At 37.1% G+C, this 17,818-nt stretch overlaps 1 protein-coding gene and 1 pseudogene across 1 annotated transcript in view; one reads left to right on the top strand and one right to left on the bottom strand.

Annotated features, from left to right (window-relative positions):
* Positions 1-17,818, top strand: part of LOC122236225 (ankyrin repeat domain-containing protein 26-like) — a gene marked incomplete at its 3' end in the record, with an annotated part of 86,158 nt that overhangs the window by 41,547 nt on the left and 26,793 nt on the right. The window contains exons 11-14 of the mRNA XM_042977115.1: positions 1,023-1,189; positions 12,037-12,207; positions 14,194-14,227; positions 14,805-14,946. Of these exons, the coding sequence (XP_042833049.1) occupies positions 1,023-1,189; positions 12,037-12,207; positions 14,194-14,227; positions 14,805-14,946 (514 nt within the window). The remainder of the gene's footprint in view (positions 1-1,022; positions 1,190-12,036; positions 12,208-14,193; positions 14,228-14,804; positions 14,947-17,818) is intronic.
* On the bottom strand, positions 16,058-16,439 carry LOC122236227 (annotated as a pseudogene).

The raw sequence follows: 17,818 nt of genomic DNA on the forward strand, positions 1-17,818 counted from the left end.
TACCATGTAGGTAGCACAAACCTTCGGCAAAGCTTCAGTATTGAACTCCAAGGGAGAAAACTGAGTTTTGAGATGTGTGGAGTTTAGAAATAGACAAAACCTAGAGATACCCTCCTTTAGAAGAATAAGTAGCTAATCCCCTCGTGCCCTATCAAGGTATTAATTTACTGTGCCAAAGGCACACTTTTCATGCGTCTGATTAATTTAATGAATTTGTGGTCATTTCTCTGAGTCAGCATTCAAGAATTGTATCATCTCTTTTGGCGCCATAGAATGCTAGGTAATGCCACTTTAGGAACTTGGGACAAATCATTTAACCTTTTCGAGTTTTACTCGCGTTATCAGTAGCAAATGGAATTACAGGTGATCATTACGTTTATACCCTCTCCCTATAAAATGTTATGGTTATTGAATGTGAGATTCGGAGAGCATTACTAATGTCCCAGAATTCCACCCTAACGTCCGTTTCACTTTGTTCCTTTTGTGTTGTGGCAAACTTTGGTTCATAAATTTTAGGGGACACTGTCACTGTTTTTGAGAACCTTAGGATCCGAAAGAAAAAGAATTGTAAAAGGCAGTCAGGGAAAGAATAGCTCCGTGCAGAAAGAGGAAAGCTCCCTGTTTTTGTTACTGGAGCACCTCCATGTCCCATGTTTTAAATCTGGCTGTTGTGTAAAACCCAGGTGGTAAGGATAGAAAAGGACAAATTTTGTCTTTTGTCTTTTTATTTCTTTGTATCTCTTGGTCAGATGGGGTGGGGGTGGGTGGGGAATTCTCGGTAGCAAAGTGTGGATATGAATAAGAGTACAAAATTAAGAAAGCCCTTTTAGAAATATTGGTAACTTTTGCTTTTTTTAAATTTCAACAGAAATGAAGCAGAGTTTATAAAAATTACAGTTACTTGTAATGATAAAGTAAACACAAAATATTTTCCTCCATTGAATTTATGACAAACTAAGTGTCAACTGATGAAACTAATGAAAAAACTTCTTTTTATTGACTAAAGTAACAATTACCTTTAGTATCAAGTTCCATTAAAGGTTGAAGAAAAAAAGAAGCACAGAGGAAGTGACATGGAAGTATCAGAAAACATACATGATGCTGCGGCTGCTGGATTAATTCCACAAAGACAGAATGGAAAAACTGATAACCATCAATTGCCTATTGGAGAAAAAAAAGATTCCGATAGGTAAGCCTATAGCAATATTTAAATAGTAGGTCATTGTTATTTTCCTATGCAACAAACTTTTCTAGTTTGAGCTAATGTTCACGATGAACAAATTTCGTATTTTTCGTGGAGATATTTCATCCTACGTGCTAATGAGAAAAATGTAAATACCAACGAGATACCATTTTTTGCAGTCATAGTGATAAATATTTTATTAAAAAAATAACCAAAGTTACGAAATGTGAGGAAAATGACATTCTTAGACACTGTGGCTGGATGAAATTGGTAACTCCTTTTGGAAAGGTGATTTAACGGTGTATTTCAAAATTTCAAATATGTCGGGGCACCTGGGTGGCTCAGTTGGTTAAGCGTCCAACTTCGGCTCAGGTCATGATCTTGCACTTCACGAGCTTGAGCCTTGCGTCAGGCTCTGTGCTAACAGCTCAGAGCCTGGAGCCTGCTTCAGATTCTGTGTCTCCCTCTCTCTCTGCCCCTCCCCTGCTTGTGCTCTGTCTCTGTCACTGTCAAAAATAAATAATATAACATGAGAAAAATATTTCAGGTAGGTCATCCCTTTATTCCAATGGTTTCGTTGCCAGGACTGGGTCCTTCTGAAATACGTGACTTCTACAAGCAAGGGCGTGCACCTGTGCGTGCAAACACACACACACGCGCACACACACACACTGTAAGGGCATTTATTATATATTATTACATATACAAAATAGGACAGATATATTAAGGTTACTTATATAAATATGTTACGTGTATATGTGAAGGATATTTATTATAGCATTCCCATGTCAAACATTTGGAGACAGTCTAAATGTTTATTTTCTTCTTTTGAGAGACAGACAGAGAATGTGCACACTCAGAAGCCCAAGCATCGAGGGGGGGCAGAGACTGAGAGGGAGAGAGAGAGAATCCCAAGGAGACTCCACGTTAACAGTGCAGAGGCCAACACAGGGCTCGATCTCACGACCACAAGATCATGACCTGAGCCAACATCAACAGTCGGATGCTCACCAGACTGAGCCACCTAGGTGCCCCAGAGATAGGCGAAATATCCATTCATTAATAAGGAAGTTAAGTTTCACTTCTCTAAAGTAATGGAATAGGTGACCATTTTAAAAAATGAATTTAGGTCTATGTGTCCTGCTGGTTTAACAAAGTATATTTAAAGCATTTGGTTTGGTTTGATGTCATGTCTTATGCACATTTTGTTAGAATACTTTTAATATCTACTGAATTGCAAAAGGAAGTTCCCTGCTACACTGGCAGTCTACTTCATTACCAACAAAATTGCTAGCTATTAGATTTTTGGTTTTGTTTCCCAGTGCATGAGTGCTCCAATGTTGGACCCTCAGCTTAATCTGAATATTGCCAAGAGGTTTCACGTGGCAACATGTCTCATATTCTATATAAACATTTCATGACCCCTGTGCTATAAACCAAGATGCTGATAATGCAATGAATCGTTTTCATAAAGGTACCTTGCTTGCATTCCATTATCCTGCCTTTTTAGAGAATATATTTCAACATGCACCACACCAATTTTTCAACAGTGCCTTCATGTTATACAATTGATGACAATTCAGTTCCCAAAGTAGGACTATTTTCTGCATTCCCACCCCCTTTTACTTCTGTGTATAAAATTTTAATGGGACTAATTACTTTGGATAGTATGTAATAGCCTGGAGTTAGGTGACTTTTTTAAAAGTGTTTGTTTATTTTGAGAGAGAGAGTGAGCGAGCATGCACACATGAGTGGGGGAGGGGCAAAGAGAGAGGGAGAGAGAGAATCCCAAGGAGGCTCCGTGCTGTCAGTGCAGAGCTCGATGCTAGAGATCCTAGAGATCATGACCTGAGCCGAAATCAAGAGCTGGATGCTTCATGGACTGGGCCACCCAGGTGCCCTTAGAGTTCCATAATTTTTATCAAGCACAAAATACTGCCCTTGAAACTTAGTTTTTCCGTGGTCTTTCTAAGCATGAGAAAAATGGTAATCAGCTTATATAATATTATATATCTAGAAAAATTTTAAGGATTCTTCTCATTGTATAATTTTGTGAGTTATTTAGTACCTTGGTGTGGCATTTAAAAAAAGCAAAACACACACAAAAAAAACTAGTGTCACATATATGCAATTTTAAGACTTCCAAATATTGCAAATTACTACCTAATCATTATGTAACAATTGAAAACTACAGCAATAATAGAAAATTAGATCAACCATGACCATTCCACTTAGCTATGAAATCCTTCAAGAGCCTTCTTCACTCTTTGATCCTGATTTCCCTCCCTCCCATCCACTCTTGAATTCATTGTAGCAATTTTCCCTCTCACTCCTCCAGAATTGTTTTTTCAAGGTTACCACCGATTTTCACTTTACTAAATCTAAACCTAATTTCATACATCTCATTTGACTTAACCTTTCAGAAATATTACACCCAATGGAAAACTCTCTCCTCCCAAGTTCTGTCTCCATGTTGCTTGTAGGATATCACTCACTCACCTGATTTTGCCGCTGCCTTTCTAGTCTGTACACCTCAGCCTGATTTGCTTGTTTCTCCTCGTCCCCCACCTTTTAACCCATTGATGTCTTCCAGGAATTGGCCTTTGATTTTCCTTCTCTTGACTTTTACTATCTTGTATATTCTAATGATCCTCAAGTTTATATCTCCAGCCCGGTTCTCTCTCCATAATTCCAGGCCCGCATATCAAACTGCCTACTTGATACCTCTTTCTGGATAGCTATTGCAAACTTAACATGTCCCAAATTGAACTCCTGATATTCTTTCTTAATATTTGCCTTTCATGTCTTTCCTAATTGGGTTAATAACAGTTCTATGAGTTGCTCTGCTAAAAAACTTGGTATTATCTTTGAGTCCTGTCTTTCTTTTTCTTTCTATTTTTCTTTCTATTTTTCTTTCTCTTTTTCATACACATCACATCTCATCTGTCAGCGAATCTTGTCCGGTCTTCCTTCAAATATATCCAGAATCCAAACACATCTTCCATGGCCAAGAGACTATCATCTGTTGTTTATATTGGAGTACTAGGTAACTAACTGGTCTTCTTGTTTGTTTCTTCTTTTGTTTTTCCTCTGTTTCCGTTAATTCTAAACACATTGGATCTAGTAAAATGTAAGTCAGATTGTGTCCTTCCTCTGCTCAAGCCTAATTGCCTTCCATTTCACTCAGAGTACATGCCAAAACTCTTCCTAATGCCGACAAGGCCTATATATGATCAGGTGTCTCCTCCTCTCTCTCTCTCTCTCTCTGATTTGAACTTTTTTCTACCCCTTTCATTCTGTCCAGCCATACTGAATTTCTCACTACTCTTTCAGTACTTTGGACATATGTCTGTACTTGCTGTTGACTCTATCTGGAATGCTTTCCCTCAGATACCTCATGGCTTGCTTTTTCCTTTTTTGTTTGTTTTTTCTTTCAGGTTTTTGCTTAAAAGTCACTTTCTCAGCAAGGCCTTTCTTGGCCATCCTGACTAGTACTTCAACTCCCCTTTTCCCTATAACACCTCAAAATGTGATTTCTCTGCTTTAGTTTTTCTCCTCTAATACTGCATGTTTGGCCTGTGTAGCTTATTGTTATTGTAGGTTTACTTCACTCATGAGTAGGATTGTTATCTGTTCATTGCCATGTCCTCAGTGCCTAGAAAATGTTCTAGTCTATATAGTACTTATTCGGTAATGTTTATTGAGTGAACAGAGTTTAACCTGTGTGTATTGTTTCTAACATAATACTAGTCCTCACTTTTACAAAGTTTGGCATGGGTTCATTCTGACAACTAAACCTGCCAGTTATATACATCTTTGGGGGGGGTTTGGGCGGCCCAATATTGTGTTTACTTGCGACTTATTCTTTTAGTTGTATTTATGTTAGTTTTAATTATGGTGAAATGTATCAAAGGAATAGCAAACTTCCTTTATATTTATTAAGGAAACTAAAATATGGTGGCAAATTATTATACGACTTTAAAGATTCTTGCCAAAGGATTCTGAGCCCTCAAGATCCGAAATAAAAAGATGAAGTTGGAATTTATCGCTTACAAATAAGAGCGAGCTATGCTGGTTAGGTATAGTCTTTTCTAACAGAGGAGTCTGCTATTCTTATACAGGGTTTGGGGAAGAGTGGAGTTTAAGGATTGGGGGACTTTCAGAAAATTAAATGGTTTGTCATCATTGGAAGCACCATGCTTATTCAGGTGCTTGGAGACTGTTGTGGATTGGTTGGCAGCACACGCTGAAGCATGTGTATTGGAGTGGTTTTTGTCCTTTATTGGCTGTCTTTCAGAAGGAAGGAGCTGAAATGGATTGGTTGGTGAGTAGGGCTGGTGGGCATTGATTAACACATTTAAAACTGATTCTGGTGGCTTCTTGTTACCATGGCTACGTGTTAGGGGGGGTTTGTTTTGTTTTGTTTTGTTTTGTTTTTTTCTAAGTTTGCGGTGGCTTTCACCAGATGTTTTCTACTTAAAAGTTGCTTGTATTGACTGGGTTCAAAATGAAAGCCATTTTAAATTCTATAATTACAGATTCATTTTTGATGTTTGGGTCGAGAGGAATTGTTTGATAATTGCTTTCAGAAAGATTCTTCTTTTCTTGGATGTTATTTCAACAAGAAAAGTTATCTGTATAACAGTTTTTTGAAAAAAACACAATTGCTAGTTTTGTTTCTGTTTTTGGTGCTCTTCGGGGCTCATGTTTAAGTCCTAAATAATCTGTGGGAAATTTCATTCTTTTTGGAAATGTACGTAGCTGTATGGTAATAATATTCTGTTGCATGCATTTAGCCCATGAAAAAAGAATTATAATTTTCTTTTTGGTGAATCTCCCAGTATTTTCTATCAGGACTAGATATTAGGCTAAAAGTATACAAAAGTTACCAAATCATTTTTTTTAAATTTTTTTAAACGTTTATTCATTTGGAGAGAGACAAAGTGAGAGTGGGGGAGGGGCAGAGGGAGGGTTCCGAAGCAGGCTCCAGGCTCTGGGCTGTCAGCACACAGCCCGATGTGGGGCTCGAAGCCACAAACCCTTAGATCACAAACTGAGCCAAAGTCATACACTTAATGGACTCAGCCAATATGAGTACTTTTGAATTTTTGAAGTTTTTCCAGATTTATGAGATATAAGTAACATACATCTGTGTAACTGTAAGGTATACCTGTATTAATTTGATACACTTTTATATTGTCAAATGATTACCACAATAGTGTTAATACTTCCATCACCTCACATAATTATCCTTTCTTGTTTGTGATGATCTACTCTTGTAGCAACTTTCAAATGATATGATACAGTATTGTCCACTGTAATCACCATCCTGCACATTAAATCCCCAGAATTTATTAATCTTGTAACAGGTAGTTTGTACCCTTTGACCAATATCTACCCATTTCTCACAGCCTCCTAACCCTGGCAACACCAGTCTGTTCTGTTTTCCGTGCATTTTTTTTTTAATTCCACATATAAGTCAGATCATACAGTATTTGTCTTCCTGTGTCTGACTTCTTTTCACTAAGCATAAAGCCCTCAAGTTTCACTCATGTTGTCACAAATGGCAGGATTTCCTTCTTGCTTGTGGCTGAAAGTATTCCATTGTAAATATATACCATATTTTTTAATGCATGGATCCATTGATGGATGCTTAGGTTGTTTCTTGACTATTGTAAATAATGCTGCAATAAACAGAGGGCTGCAGCTATCTCTCCAAGGTAAGGATGTCATGTCTTTAAGATATATACCCAGAAATGGGATTATTGGCTCATATGGAGGTTCTATTTTTAGTGTGTTGAGGAGCCACCATACTGTTTTACATAGTGGCTGTCCCAATTTACAGTCCTGCAGCAGTACAAGGAATTCCTTTCCTGTACATCCTTGCCAACGATATCTCTTGTCTTTTTGGCAATAGCCATTTTAATAGGGCAAAGTGATATCTATATACTGCAGTTTTGATTTGCATTGCCCTGATGAATAGTGATATCGAGCACCTTCTTGTGTACCCTTGGCCATCTGAATATGTTCTGAGGAGAGACGTCTATGAAGGTGCCTTGCCCAGTTTTTAATTATATTTGTTTTTAGCTGTTGAGTTGTACGAATTCGTTACACATTTTAGATATTGACGTTTTTCATATTTGTAGCTTGCGAATGTTTTCATCCTTTCCATAGGTTGCCTTTCCGTCATGTTGCTTGTTTCTTTTGCTGTGCGGAAACATTGTTGATTGCGTCGGTTGTTTTTGCTTTTATTGCTTGTACTTTGGATGTCCTATCCTAAATCATTCGTAAGATCTGTGCCAAGGAGCTTTTATCCTGTGTTTTCTTCTAGGAGTTTTATGATTTAAGATTTTATATGGAAGTCGTTATTTGAGTTTGGGTTAACTTTTGTGAGTGGTGTAAGGTAGAGGCACAGTTTTATTCTGTTGCATGTTAATGTCCACTTTTCTCAGCATCATGTATTGAAGAGATTACCTTTTCTCTTGTGAGTATTCTCGGGTCTCTTAACAAAGAGACTTTATGCATGGGTTTTTAGTTGACTTCATGCATGGGTTTATTTCTGGGTTCTTGATTCTGTTTCATTCATGTTTGTGTTTGTTTTTGTGCAACTTCATACGGTTTTTATTACCATAACTTTGTAATAGTTTGACACCAGCAAGTGTGATGCTTCCAGCTTTGTTCTTCTTTCTTAGGATTGCTTTGGCTATTTGGGGTCTTTTTTGTTCCTTACACATTTGAGGAATGCTTTTCCTATTTCTGTGAAAAAGGTCATTGGAATTTTGACAAGGATTGCATTGACTCTGTAGGTGGTTTCAGGTAATGTGGATATTTAATGATACTAATTTTTCTAATCCATAAACAACGGGGTATCTTCCCATTTGTTTGTGTCTCTGCTGTTTCTTTTCCAATGTCTTGTAGTCTTTACTGTACCTATCTTTCAGAAAGTCCTTGATTAAATTTATTCCAAAGTATTTTGTTCTTTTTGATGTTTGGGGGAAGGGGATTTTTTCCTTATATTTCTTTTTCAGCTATTTCATTGTTAGTGTGTAGAAATGCAACTGATTTCTTGATGTTGATTTCGTAATTTTTTTTACTAAATATAATCTATTGTCAAATTGGTTTCCATACAACACCCACTGCTCGTCCCAACAGGTGCCCTTCTCAATGCCCATCACCCACTTTCCCCTCTCCCCCATCTCCTATCAACCCTTAGTTGCTTCTCAGTGTTTACGAGTCTCTTATTGTTTGCCTCCCTCCCTCTCTGTAACATTTTCCCCCTGCCCCACCCCCCCATGGTCTCCTGTTAAGTTTCTCAGGATCCAGATATAAGTGAAAACATATGGTATCTGTCTTTCTCTGCCTGACTTATTTCACTTCGCATAATACCCTCCAGTTCCATCCACGTTGTTGCAAATGGTCAGATTTCACTGTTTCTCATTGCCAAGTAGTATTCCACTGTATATATAAACCACATCTTCTTTCTCCATTCGTCGGGTGATGGACATTTAGGCTCTTCCCATAATTTGGCGATTGTTGAAAGTGCTGCTGTAAACATTGGGGTACATGTGCCCCTATGCATCAGCACTCCTTATCCGTTGGGTAAATTCCCAGCAGTGCTATTGCTGGGTCATAGGGTAGTTCTATTTGTAATCATTTGAGGAACCTCCACATTGTTTTCCAGAGTGGCTGCACCAGTTTGCATTGCCACCAACAGTGCAAGAGGGTTCCTGTTTCTCCACATCTTCGCCAGCATCTATAGTCTCCTGATTTGTTCATTTTAGCCGCTCTGACCAGCGTGAGGTGGTATCTCAGTGTGGTTTTGATTTGTATTTCCCTGATGAGGAGTGACATTGAGCATCTTTCCATGTGTCTGTTGTCCATCTGGATGTCTTCTTTGGAAAAGTGTCTATTCATGTCTTCTGCCCATTTCTTCCCTGGATTATTTGTTTTGTGGGTGTGGAGTTTGGTGAGTTCTTTACAGATTCTGGACATTAGCCCTTCCTTTATCCGATATGTCATTTGCAAATATCTTCTCCCATTCTGTCGGTTACTTTTTGGTTTTGTTGATTGATTCCTTTGCAGTGCAGAAGCTTTTTATCTTGACGAGGTCCCAATAGTTCATTTTTGCTTTTAATTCCCTTGCCTTTTGAGATGTGTTGAGTAAGAAATTGCTGCAGCGGAGGTCAAAGAGGTTTTTCCAGCTTTCTCCTCTAGGGTTTTGATGGTTTCCTGTCTCACATTCAGGTCCTTCATCCATTTTGAGTTTATTTGTGTGTATGGTGTAAGAAAGTGGTCTAGTTCCATTCTTCTGCATATTGCTGTCCAGTTCTCCCAGAAGAAAGAGACTGTCTTTTTTTTTTTCCGTTGGATACTCTTTCCTGCTTTGTCAGTGCTTAGTTGGCCATACATTTGTGACCCCAGAATAGAGACTTCTGGGGTCTCTATTCTATTCCATTGGTCTGTGTGTCTGTTTTTGTGCCAATACCATACTGTCTTGATGATCACAGCTTTGTAGTAGAGGCTAAAGAGACAGAGTGTGGACAGGGGAGGGGCAGAGAGAGAGAGAGAGAGAGAGAGAGAGAGAGAATCCAAAGCAGGCTCCAGGCTCTGAGCTGTCAGCACAGAGCCCAATAGAGGGCTTGAACCACAAACCACGAGATCATGACCTTAGCCGACGTCAGAAGCTTAACTGACTGAGCCACCCAGGCACCCCTGCATCTTTATGTTAATTTTGTATGCTTCATCCTTTGAAAAGAAAAGCTTTTTGGTGGTATCTTCAGGATTTTCTATATATAAGAACATATAATCTGCAAACAAAGATGGTTTTATGTCTTCTTTTCTGATTTGGATGCCTTTCATTTCCTTTTCTTGCCTGACTGCTTTGGCTAGGACTTCCCGTATCCTGTTGAATAGGAGTGGTCAAGTGGGCAACTTTGCCTTGTTCTTGAACTTAGAGTAAAAGCTTTCAGTTTTTTACCACTGCATATGATGTTGGCCATGGGCTTATCATATTGGACTTCACTATGTCCAGGTGTGATAATTCAGTACCCACTTTATTGAGAGTTTTTATCCTGAAAAGATGTTGAATTTTGTCAAATGCTTTTTCCTCACATGCTGGGATGATCATATGATTTTTTTTATCCTGTTAATGCAGTGTATCAAATGTATTTATTTGACTTGATTTCCGAAGGGTAATTTTGCTGAGTAAAGTATTCTTGATTGGTAGTCTTTTTTCTCTTAGCACTTTGAATATGTATAATCCCACTGCCTCCTGGTATGTAAGGTTTCTGCTGAGAAATTGCTAGTAGCCTTATGAGGGTTCACTTGTAGTCACATAGTCTTCCCTCACTCTTTTTCATTCTTTTCACTTTGTTTTCTGCTGACTGGATAATTTGATAGTTCCTGTCTTTAAATTCACATTTTTTTTTTGCTTGATCCATTTCCTGTCAGTGATCACTCTTGCTTTATTCATCTCCTTCATTATACACTTCAGCTCCAGGATTTTTGTTTAGTCAGTTTTTACTATTTCCAGCTCTTTGTTAAGCTTCTCATTTTATTCATAGAGTGTTTTTCTGATTTTAATGAGTTGGCTTTTTGTGTTTTTCTTGTAGCTCACTGAGTTTCCTGAAAACTGCTGTTTTTGAATTCTCTTTTGAATAAATTACAGATCTCCATGTGTTTCCGATTGATTCCTGGAAGATTATTGTGATCCTTTGATGGTATCATATTTCCTTGATATTTTATATTCTTTGCAATTTTGCATTGCTGTCTTTGCATTTGAAGTAGCAGTCACCTCCTCCAGTCTTTAATGACTACCTCTTCAGTGTGTCCAACCCTGATTTTTTTGCTCCAGTGGTATGCTGGAAATTCTCTGCAGGACACCTGGTTTTCCAAAAAAGGCTCTCTCATCCGCGGCTGATTATCCTAGACAGTGTTTTCTAGGGAGGGACTCCCAGATGTGGCTGAGAGGGAGGGACTGGAGGCACTTTATGGGCTATTGCTAGGTCCACAGTTTAGACTGTAGTATGTATGCCTGTTACCTGATGCACGGGTAGGCAAGACTTTTCCTCGGTCCCTCGGAATATGGTGCTAGATTCCCACAGCTCCTGCAAAGGTAGTTTTGCCCTTGGGTGGATAAGATGCCAGTTTGTTGCAGGTGGGGAGACGCAACAAGGTACATCTTACTCAGCTATGATACTGATATCACTCTGACATATTGGGTATTTTAAAAGTAGTTTTGCCCCTAAGATATTTCCCTGATTTCTTCTTTCATGTTATATGGACCTCATGCTATTTCAAAACTTTGTTGAAATGAAGCATTTTTATATTTAAAACAAAAGCCGAAAATATAGCACAAATCTAGTTATTACTCCCATGTCTGAGTCAGAATTTCTTTCCTGACTCTTACTACTTGGTTCCATGTATCTTATGCTTTTTTTCCAGGTTCCTAAAAGTATACTTTTCCTTTCAAGGCACCTAGATGACATCTATGTAATCTTTGTGCTTACATTCTAATCTCTAAGAAAATGGTTTTCTCCCGTTTCTTTTCCTGGTGACCTCTCCTGTTTCCTTTCCCTCTTCAATAAAGCCTTTCTTGTTCTCACTTACAGCTTTTCACATGTCAATTCTTACAAATCACATTGTATTATAATTGTATATTTATCTGTGTTTGAAGCAACAGATGAGTATTTCCTTGTATGTGGTTGGTATTTCAGCACTGTCCTCTGAATTAATAAATTAAGTCAGAATGGTAAAATTCAGAACTTGATGAAAATTGTCTTTTTATTCTTTATCAGCAAAATTATTAGAAAACTTTGGCTTTTTTATGGCTTTTTAATGGCTTTTTTTTTAAGGAGTGAAACTGGTTTACATATGAAGAAGTTAAAGGAAGGTGAAAATGAAAAAGGGACATCAAAAGGATCTGTGATCACACCAGTGTTGAAGAAGGCCGATTCCCTAACTGGTGGTCCACTACAAAAGAATGATGGCAGCCATTTCAGTGAAAAGGATCAGCATGAAAGCAGGTAAAATCTATAAATTCTTTATGTGCCTGTGAAGGAATTTTAGCAGTGATTACCTTTTGTGGAAATAAGATGCTGTAGTGTAGGTAGGTCCAAGCTAAAGCAAGAAATAACTCAACATATCAAACACACTGCTTGAAAAGTTGTGATGAGGGTAAGTGACTTTGTCAAGGAGCAGTTTCAGTAGTCACCATGGAAGCGTGGAAGATGAGTAAGTGTAAACAACTCCTTAGAGCATTTTAATTGGGAAAGGTAATAGAGAAATGGATGATAACTGAAAAAGAATGTGAGTTGCAAAGGCATTTTCTTGCTCTTTTTATTTTAAGATGGGAGCTTTTAGAGTATGTATGCTGTTGGAAATGATCAATAGAGATAGACATGGTTAGTTAATTTAATTTTGTTTGCGTTTCCAAACATTAGGAAGTTTGTTGAGTGTATTACAGTATCTTTTAAAGATTATAGTAACTGTCTTTAGTACTCCTATTCATGTAATTTTGTGGAAGAAGTTGGTTTATTCAGAATTGGTTCCACAATGGGGTATTCTCCTATAATTGAATGTGCAGATTTAAAAATATATATATGTATGTATGCAAGTATATATATATATATGTATGTATATATATATATATATATATATATATATATATATATAATGTATACCTGTGTATAAATTCTATATGTATATTTAAGTATTTGTGTGTGTGTATGTGTATATATATATATATATATATACACACACACACACACTCACACTTATAATAAATGTATGCAAACACTGAGGCCATTCTGAACAGAACTAATCCTTCCTTGATGATTTTAGATATTCAGTGCCTTTGATAGCGTCATGAATAGCTATGATTTTGTTAGGGACTTGAAAGTATCTGGTTATATCAAGTTAATATTTATTTACTTTCTGGGGAAAGGGGAAGATTTTGTTTCTTTACAATTGGAAAATAAACTAGTAACCCATGACAGATTATTCCTTTTGGACTGGAAAGCTCTAAATTACAAAAGCCATGCTTCCTGTACCAACAGTGTCATTGACACAGATTATATGTTCAAGAAGTATGTGTTGAATGTGGGAATAAACAGTTGAATGAACAAATGAATGCCTGTTGATGAACTTCTGTAGAAGAAGCAAATCTGCAGTTTATTGAAAGTAGATTTCCAATATTGCCTAGGCATAAAGTCTCTTAAAAGAATGTGTAAGATTCAGAAATTGTTATGTACAGCTATAGCTAGAAATAGAATAATAATGTAGATTCATTTGCTATTATATTAGTTAGAAACACTTAAGTATTACTTTAACCACATGTTATCAAACACATGCTTTGAAGGCACATTCCTGGGTTTGAATTCAGGGTGTGTTCTTGGCCAGCGATTAGGGCTTCTTGGGCAAGTCACTTCGACTTTCTGTGCCTCATTTTCTTCCTGTGTACAATACCGACTATAATATCCTACTTCATAAGATTGTTGTGGGGCTTCAAATACCTTGAAGACATGTAAAGTGCTCATAGTAATGCCTAGAGAGTAGTTGCACAGTGAGTCTTCAACACGTTAATATCACGATTGTTAAAAAGGGGTCCTTTCATATAGGGACTTAACTTGCACTTTCCAAATAGGTTTTAGTGCTTGTAAAAGCTTATTTTTAGTAAAAATGGCCACAACAAAAACAATGGTATCATGCCTATCAAATAATGCAAGTAGCCTTAGGATTTTCCTTTGCTTTTGTTAGTTTTTATCTAAATTTAGTACTTTGTTGTTCTCGCTTCAGCAGCACATATATTACAACTGGATACGTCTAATCCTTTGTTAATATTAGTAGTAGTATATTTTCTATGCTGTTTAATGTTACTCTATTGTTTAATCCCCTTTGTAGAAAATTAGTTTCAAATGCAGAGATTTTATATCAGAAACAATAGGTTTAAGTATTCTTTGTATTTTAAGTATTTAATATTTGCCTGAAAAGAATTGTTGGGTTTTTTTCAGACCTGCAAAGAAAATTTCTAAGAAAAAGAACAAGGTAAGAAAAATAGACAATGTAATTTTATTTTATTTATTTATTTTATTATTATTTTATTATATTATTTTGATAAATATTTATTAGAGATATTGTTCGGTGGTAAAAAAAATACTTTATGAAAGATGTAGTGAAAAAACAGAAAATCTTCCTTTGTTGTAGAGACATTTGCTGTGAAAAAGTTACTTAGAAATACTAGCTATTGATAACGGTGTCTGTTTGATAAAAATCCGTTCTTTTAAAAAGTCTCTGTGATTTCGCTTTTAAATGTTTATTCACTTATTTTTAAAATGTATTTTGAGAGAGAGCATGCACAAGGGGGGGAGGGGCAGGGGGAGAGGGGGAGAGAGAATCCCAAGCAGGCTCCATGCTGACATTGTGGAGGTCAACGTGGGACTCAAACTCAGGAACCCTGAGGTCATGACCTGAGCCACAATGGAGTCGGATGCTCAACCGACTGAGCCACTCAGGTGCCCCTGTGTTTGCTTTTATAAAAAGATGGGTATTTATCGCTTCTCTACACCCTGTATATTTTATAAATATTTGGGGGACATTTTGAAATGGTATTCTTTATTTGTAGGTCAAAAAGCAAATTACTTCTATGGATGACCTTGTCGACTTCATTCAGTCATCTGAATCTGAAACAGCCTCAGAGGATTGTGAGTTGCCTTACTCTAAGAATTTCATGTTGCTGATTGAACAACTTGGCATGGATTGTAAAGGTAGGAAGGCTTTTTACGTATATGGCTGTAGTGATAGGTGCACACCTTGCCTAGTACTGCACCATAGAACACTGCTGTATTGTAGAGCTGCTCATCTCAGAAATATGTTTTATATTAAAATAAAAGGAGAACTATTGTATCCTCTCAGCCAAAGAGTCATCATTTCTACTGTACCTTTCTTAGTGGAAATGGCACATCTAACGTGTTTGTTAACTCTGCTTCTCTTCTGTGCCTTCACCCAGGTCAGGTCATTATTTTTCTCCTAGATGACTGAGATAACCTCAGGACCGTTCTCCCTGCCGTTCAACCTCCCAGGACCTTGGTCTGCACTGCAACCATAATTATTATATATTTTTTAAAAAATGTGTATTTCTTCATGTTACCTCCTTGCTTAAAGCTTAGCTGTTACTTCTCATTGCTATTAGGTTAAAAGGCCACAGTCCTCTGGCTTCATCTTGCATTGTTTGACATCCTTCTTTCCGTCTGTGTCTTATCCACTGTTTTAGACGTTTCTTCCTGTGAAAGAGCTTTTCGTTTCCAACAGCTTTAGTTAGGTAAACTGCACATATATGAAGTGTGTCATTTGATAGTTTTGACATATGTTTACACGTATGAAACGATAACCGCAATCCAGACAATTAACATATTCATCACCCTTAAAAATCTCATGTCCCTTTATATTCCCTTATTATGAAGCTGCCAAATCGTTTTCTAAAGGAGTTGTACCGTTTTCCATTCCCACCAGCAGTCTGTGAGAGCACCAATTCCTACATACATATTCATGAACACTTAATATTGTCAGCTTTTTAAATCCTAGCCATTCGGATGGATATTTTATATATCATTATGGTTTGAATATACATTTTCCTAATAACTGACGATGTTGACCATATTTTCACATGCTTGCTTGCCATCTGTATATCTTCTTTGAATTGTCCAAATCGTTTTTTATTTTAAAAATTTGTTTGTTTTCTTACTTGTTGAGTTTTCAGAATTCTTTGTATATTCTAGACACAGTTCCTTCTTATTTTGTTTTCTTTTTTTTTTTTTGTGGTTGTTTTTGTTTTTGTTTTCCATTGAGGCATTTTATTTGCACATACGTATTACATCCCTAGAAAAAGAATCCCAGGATTTCTCCTTCTGTGTGTTTTCATCTTGCTTCTTCATGGTCCATGACTGTAGCTGAGGTGGTCAGTATAATGAAATCAAACTGAGCAGATTATTCTGCCATTTTTCTAGATCTTTGCATTGTCCATCAGTTCTGGGGCCAGTCACTCGATGCTTGCTTAACCTGCCTGTGAGGTTCACAACAATTTTCCCAACTCTGTGATCATCAATGATTTTAAATTCACCAGTGTAACCATGCTTCATCATCACAGTTAGAAAGTGGACAATGTCTTTGGAGCACGGCCTAGTAAGAACCTGGCGTTTGCTTCTCTTTTCAGTATTGTTATGCTTTGGGGAGCATCTGCCATGACATTCACATGCATCATGATGGTGGCACAGAAAGATGGTGGAAAGAGCTAGATACAGTTCCTTTATCACCTCTCTTTTTTTTTTTTGCAAGGTTTTTCTTGTCCCAGTCTGTGACTTTTCCTTCTCTCAACAGTGTTTTTGAAGAGCAGTTTTTCTTTTTGGTGAAGTCCAGTGTACGCATTCATTTGTTCTTGTATGATTGTAGGTTTTGGTTTCCATATCTAAGAAATCTTTGCCTAGCACAAGGTCACAAAGTTTTTCTCTCATGCTTTCTTTTAGAAGTGTTATAGTTTGAGGTCTCACATTTAGATCTATGACCCATTTTATATTCTTTTTTTATGATATAAAGTATGGATACAAGTTCATTCTTTTGCATATGGATATCCAGTTGTTCCAGCACCGTTTATTGAAAAGGCTGTGTTTTCTCCACTTTATGCCATTGCTCCTTTGTCATAATCAGTTGGCCATATATGTGTGGGTTTATTTATGGGCTCTATTCTGTCTCATTGATCTCTTTGGCCATCTTTGGACCAATATTATGCTGTTTTAATCACTGCCAGCTTATAAGAATTTTTGAAATCAGGTAGTGTTAGTCGTCCTGCTTGGTTCTTTTCAGTGTTCTTTTGCTACACTGGATCCTTTGCATTTCCATGTGAATTTTAGAATAGTTTGTCAGTTTCTTAAAAAAACAAACAAACAAAAAAACCCCCAACTCTGGTGGTCTCCGGGAAATGAAGTTTAGATTATGTTGAATCTACAGATTTATTTGGGGAGAATTGACTTCTTGACAATATTGAATTTTTTAACCCCTGAACAGAGGATGTATCTCTCCCTTGATATAGGTCTTTTAAAATTTTCTCAGTAATATTTTGTAGTTTTTAATGTATAGGTCTTTCTGTCTTTTATGATATTAACTGTGATTATTTTTTATTTTCAGTGCAGTTGTAAATAATATATCTTAAATTTAAATTTTTTTGTACTGTTTACCCTTGAGAGAGAGACAGAGCATGAGTTGGGGAGGGGCAGAGAGAGAGGGAGACAGAATCTGAAGCAGGCTCCAGGCTCCAAGCTGTCAGTACAGAGCCGACGTGGGGCTTGAACTCACCAACGTTGAGCTCATGACCTTAGCCAGAGCCCAGCGCTTAACCAACTGAGGCACACGGGCGCCGTGAAATTTTAATTTTTGATTCTTTATAGCTAGTATATAGAAATACAGTTGATTTTTGTGTAATGATTCTGTATCTTCCAACCTTGATAAATTTATATGTATACATATATTTAATTTAATTTTTTTTTTCAACGTTTTTTATTTATTTTTGGGACAGAGAGAGACAGAGCATGAACGGGGGAGGGGCAGAGAGAGAGGGAGACACAGAATCGGAAACAGGCTCCAGGC

The sequence above is a fragment of the Panthera tigris genome (genome assembly GCF_018350195.1).
Source record: "Panthera tigris isolate Pti1 chromosome D3 unlocalized genomic scaffold, P.tigris_Pti1_mat1.1 chrD3_random_Un_scaffold_51, whole genome shotgun sequence".
NCBI classification, from domain to species: domain Eukaryota; kingdom Metazoa; phylum Chordata; class Mammalia; order Carnivora; family Felidae; genus Panthera; species Panthera tigris.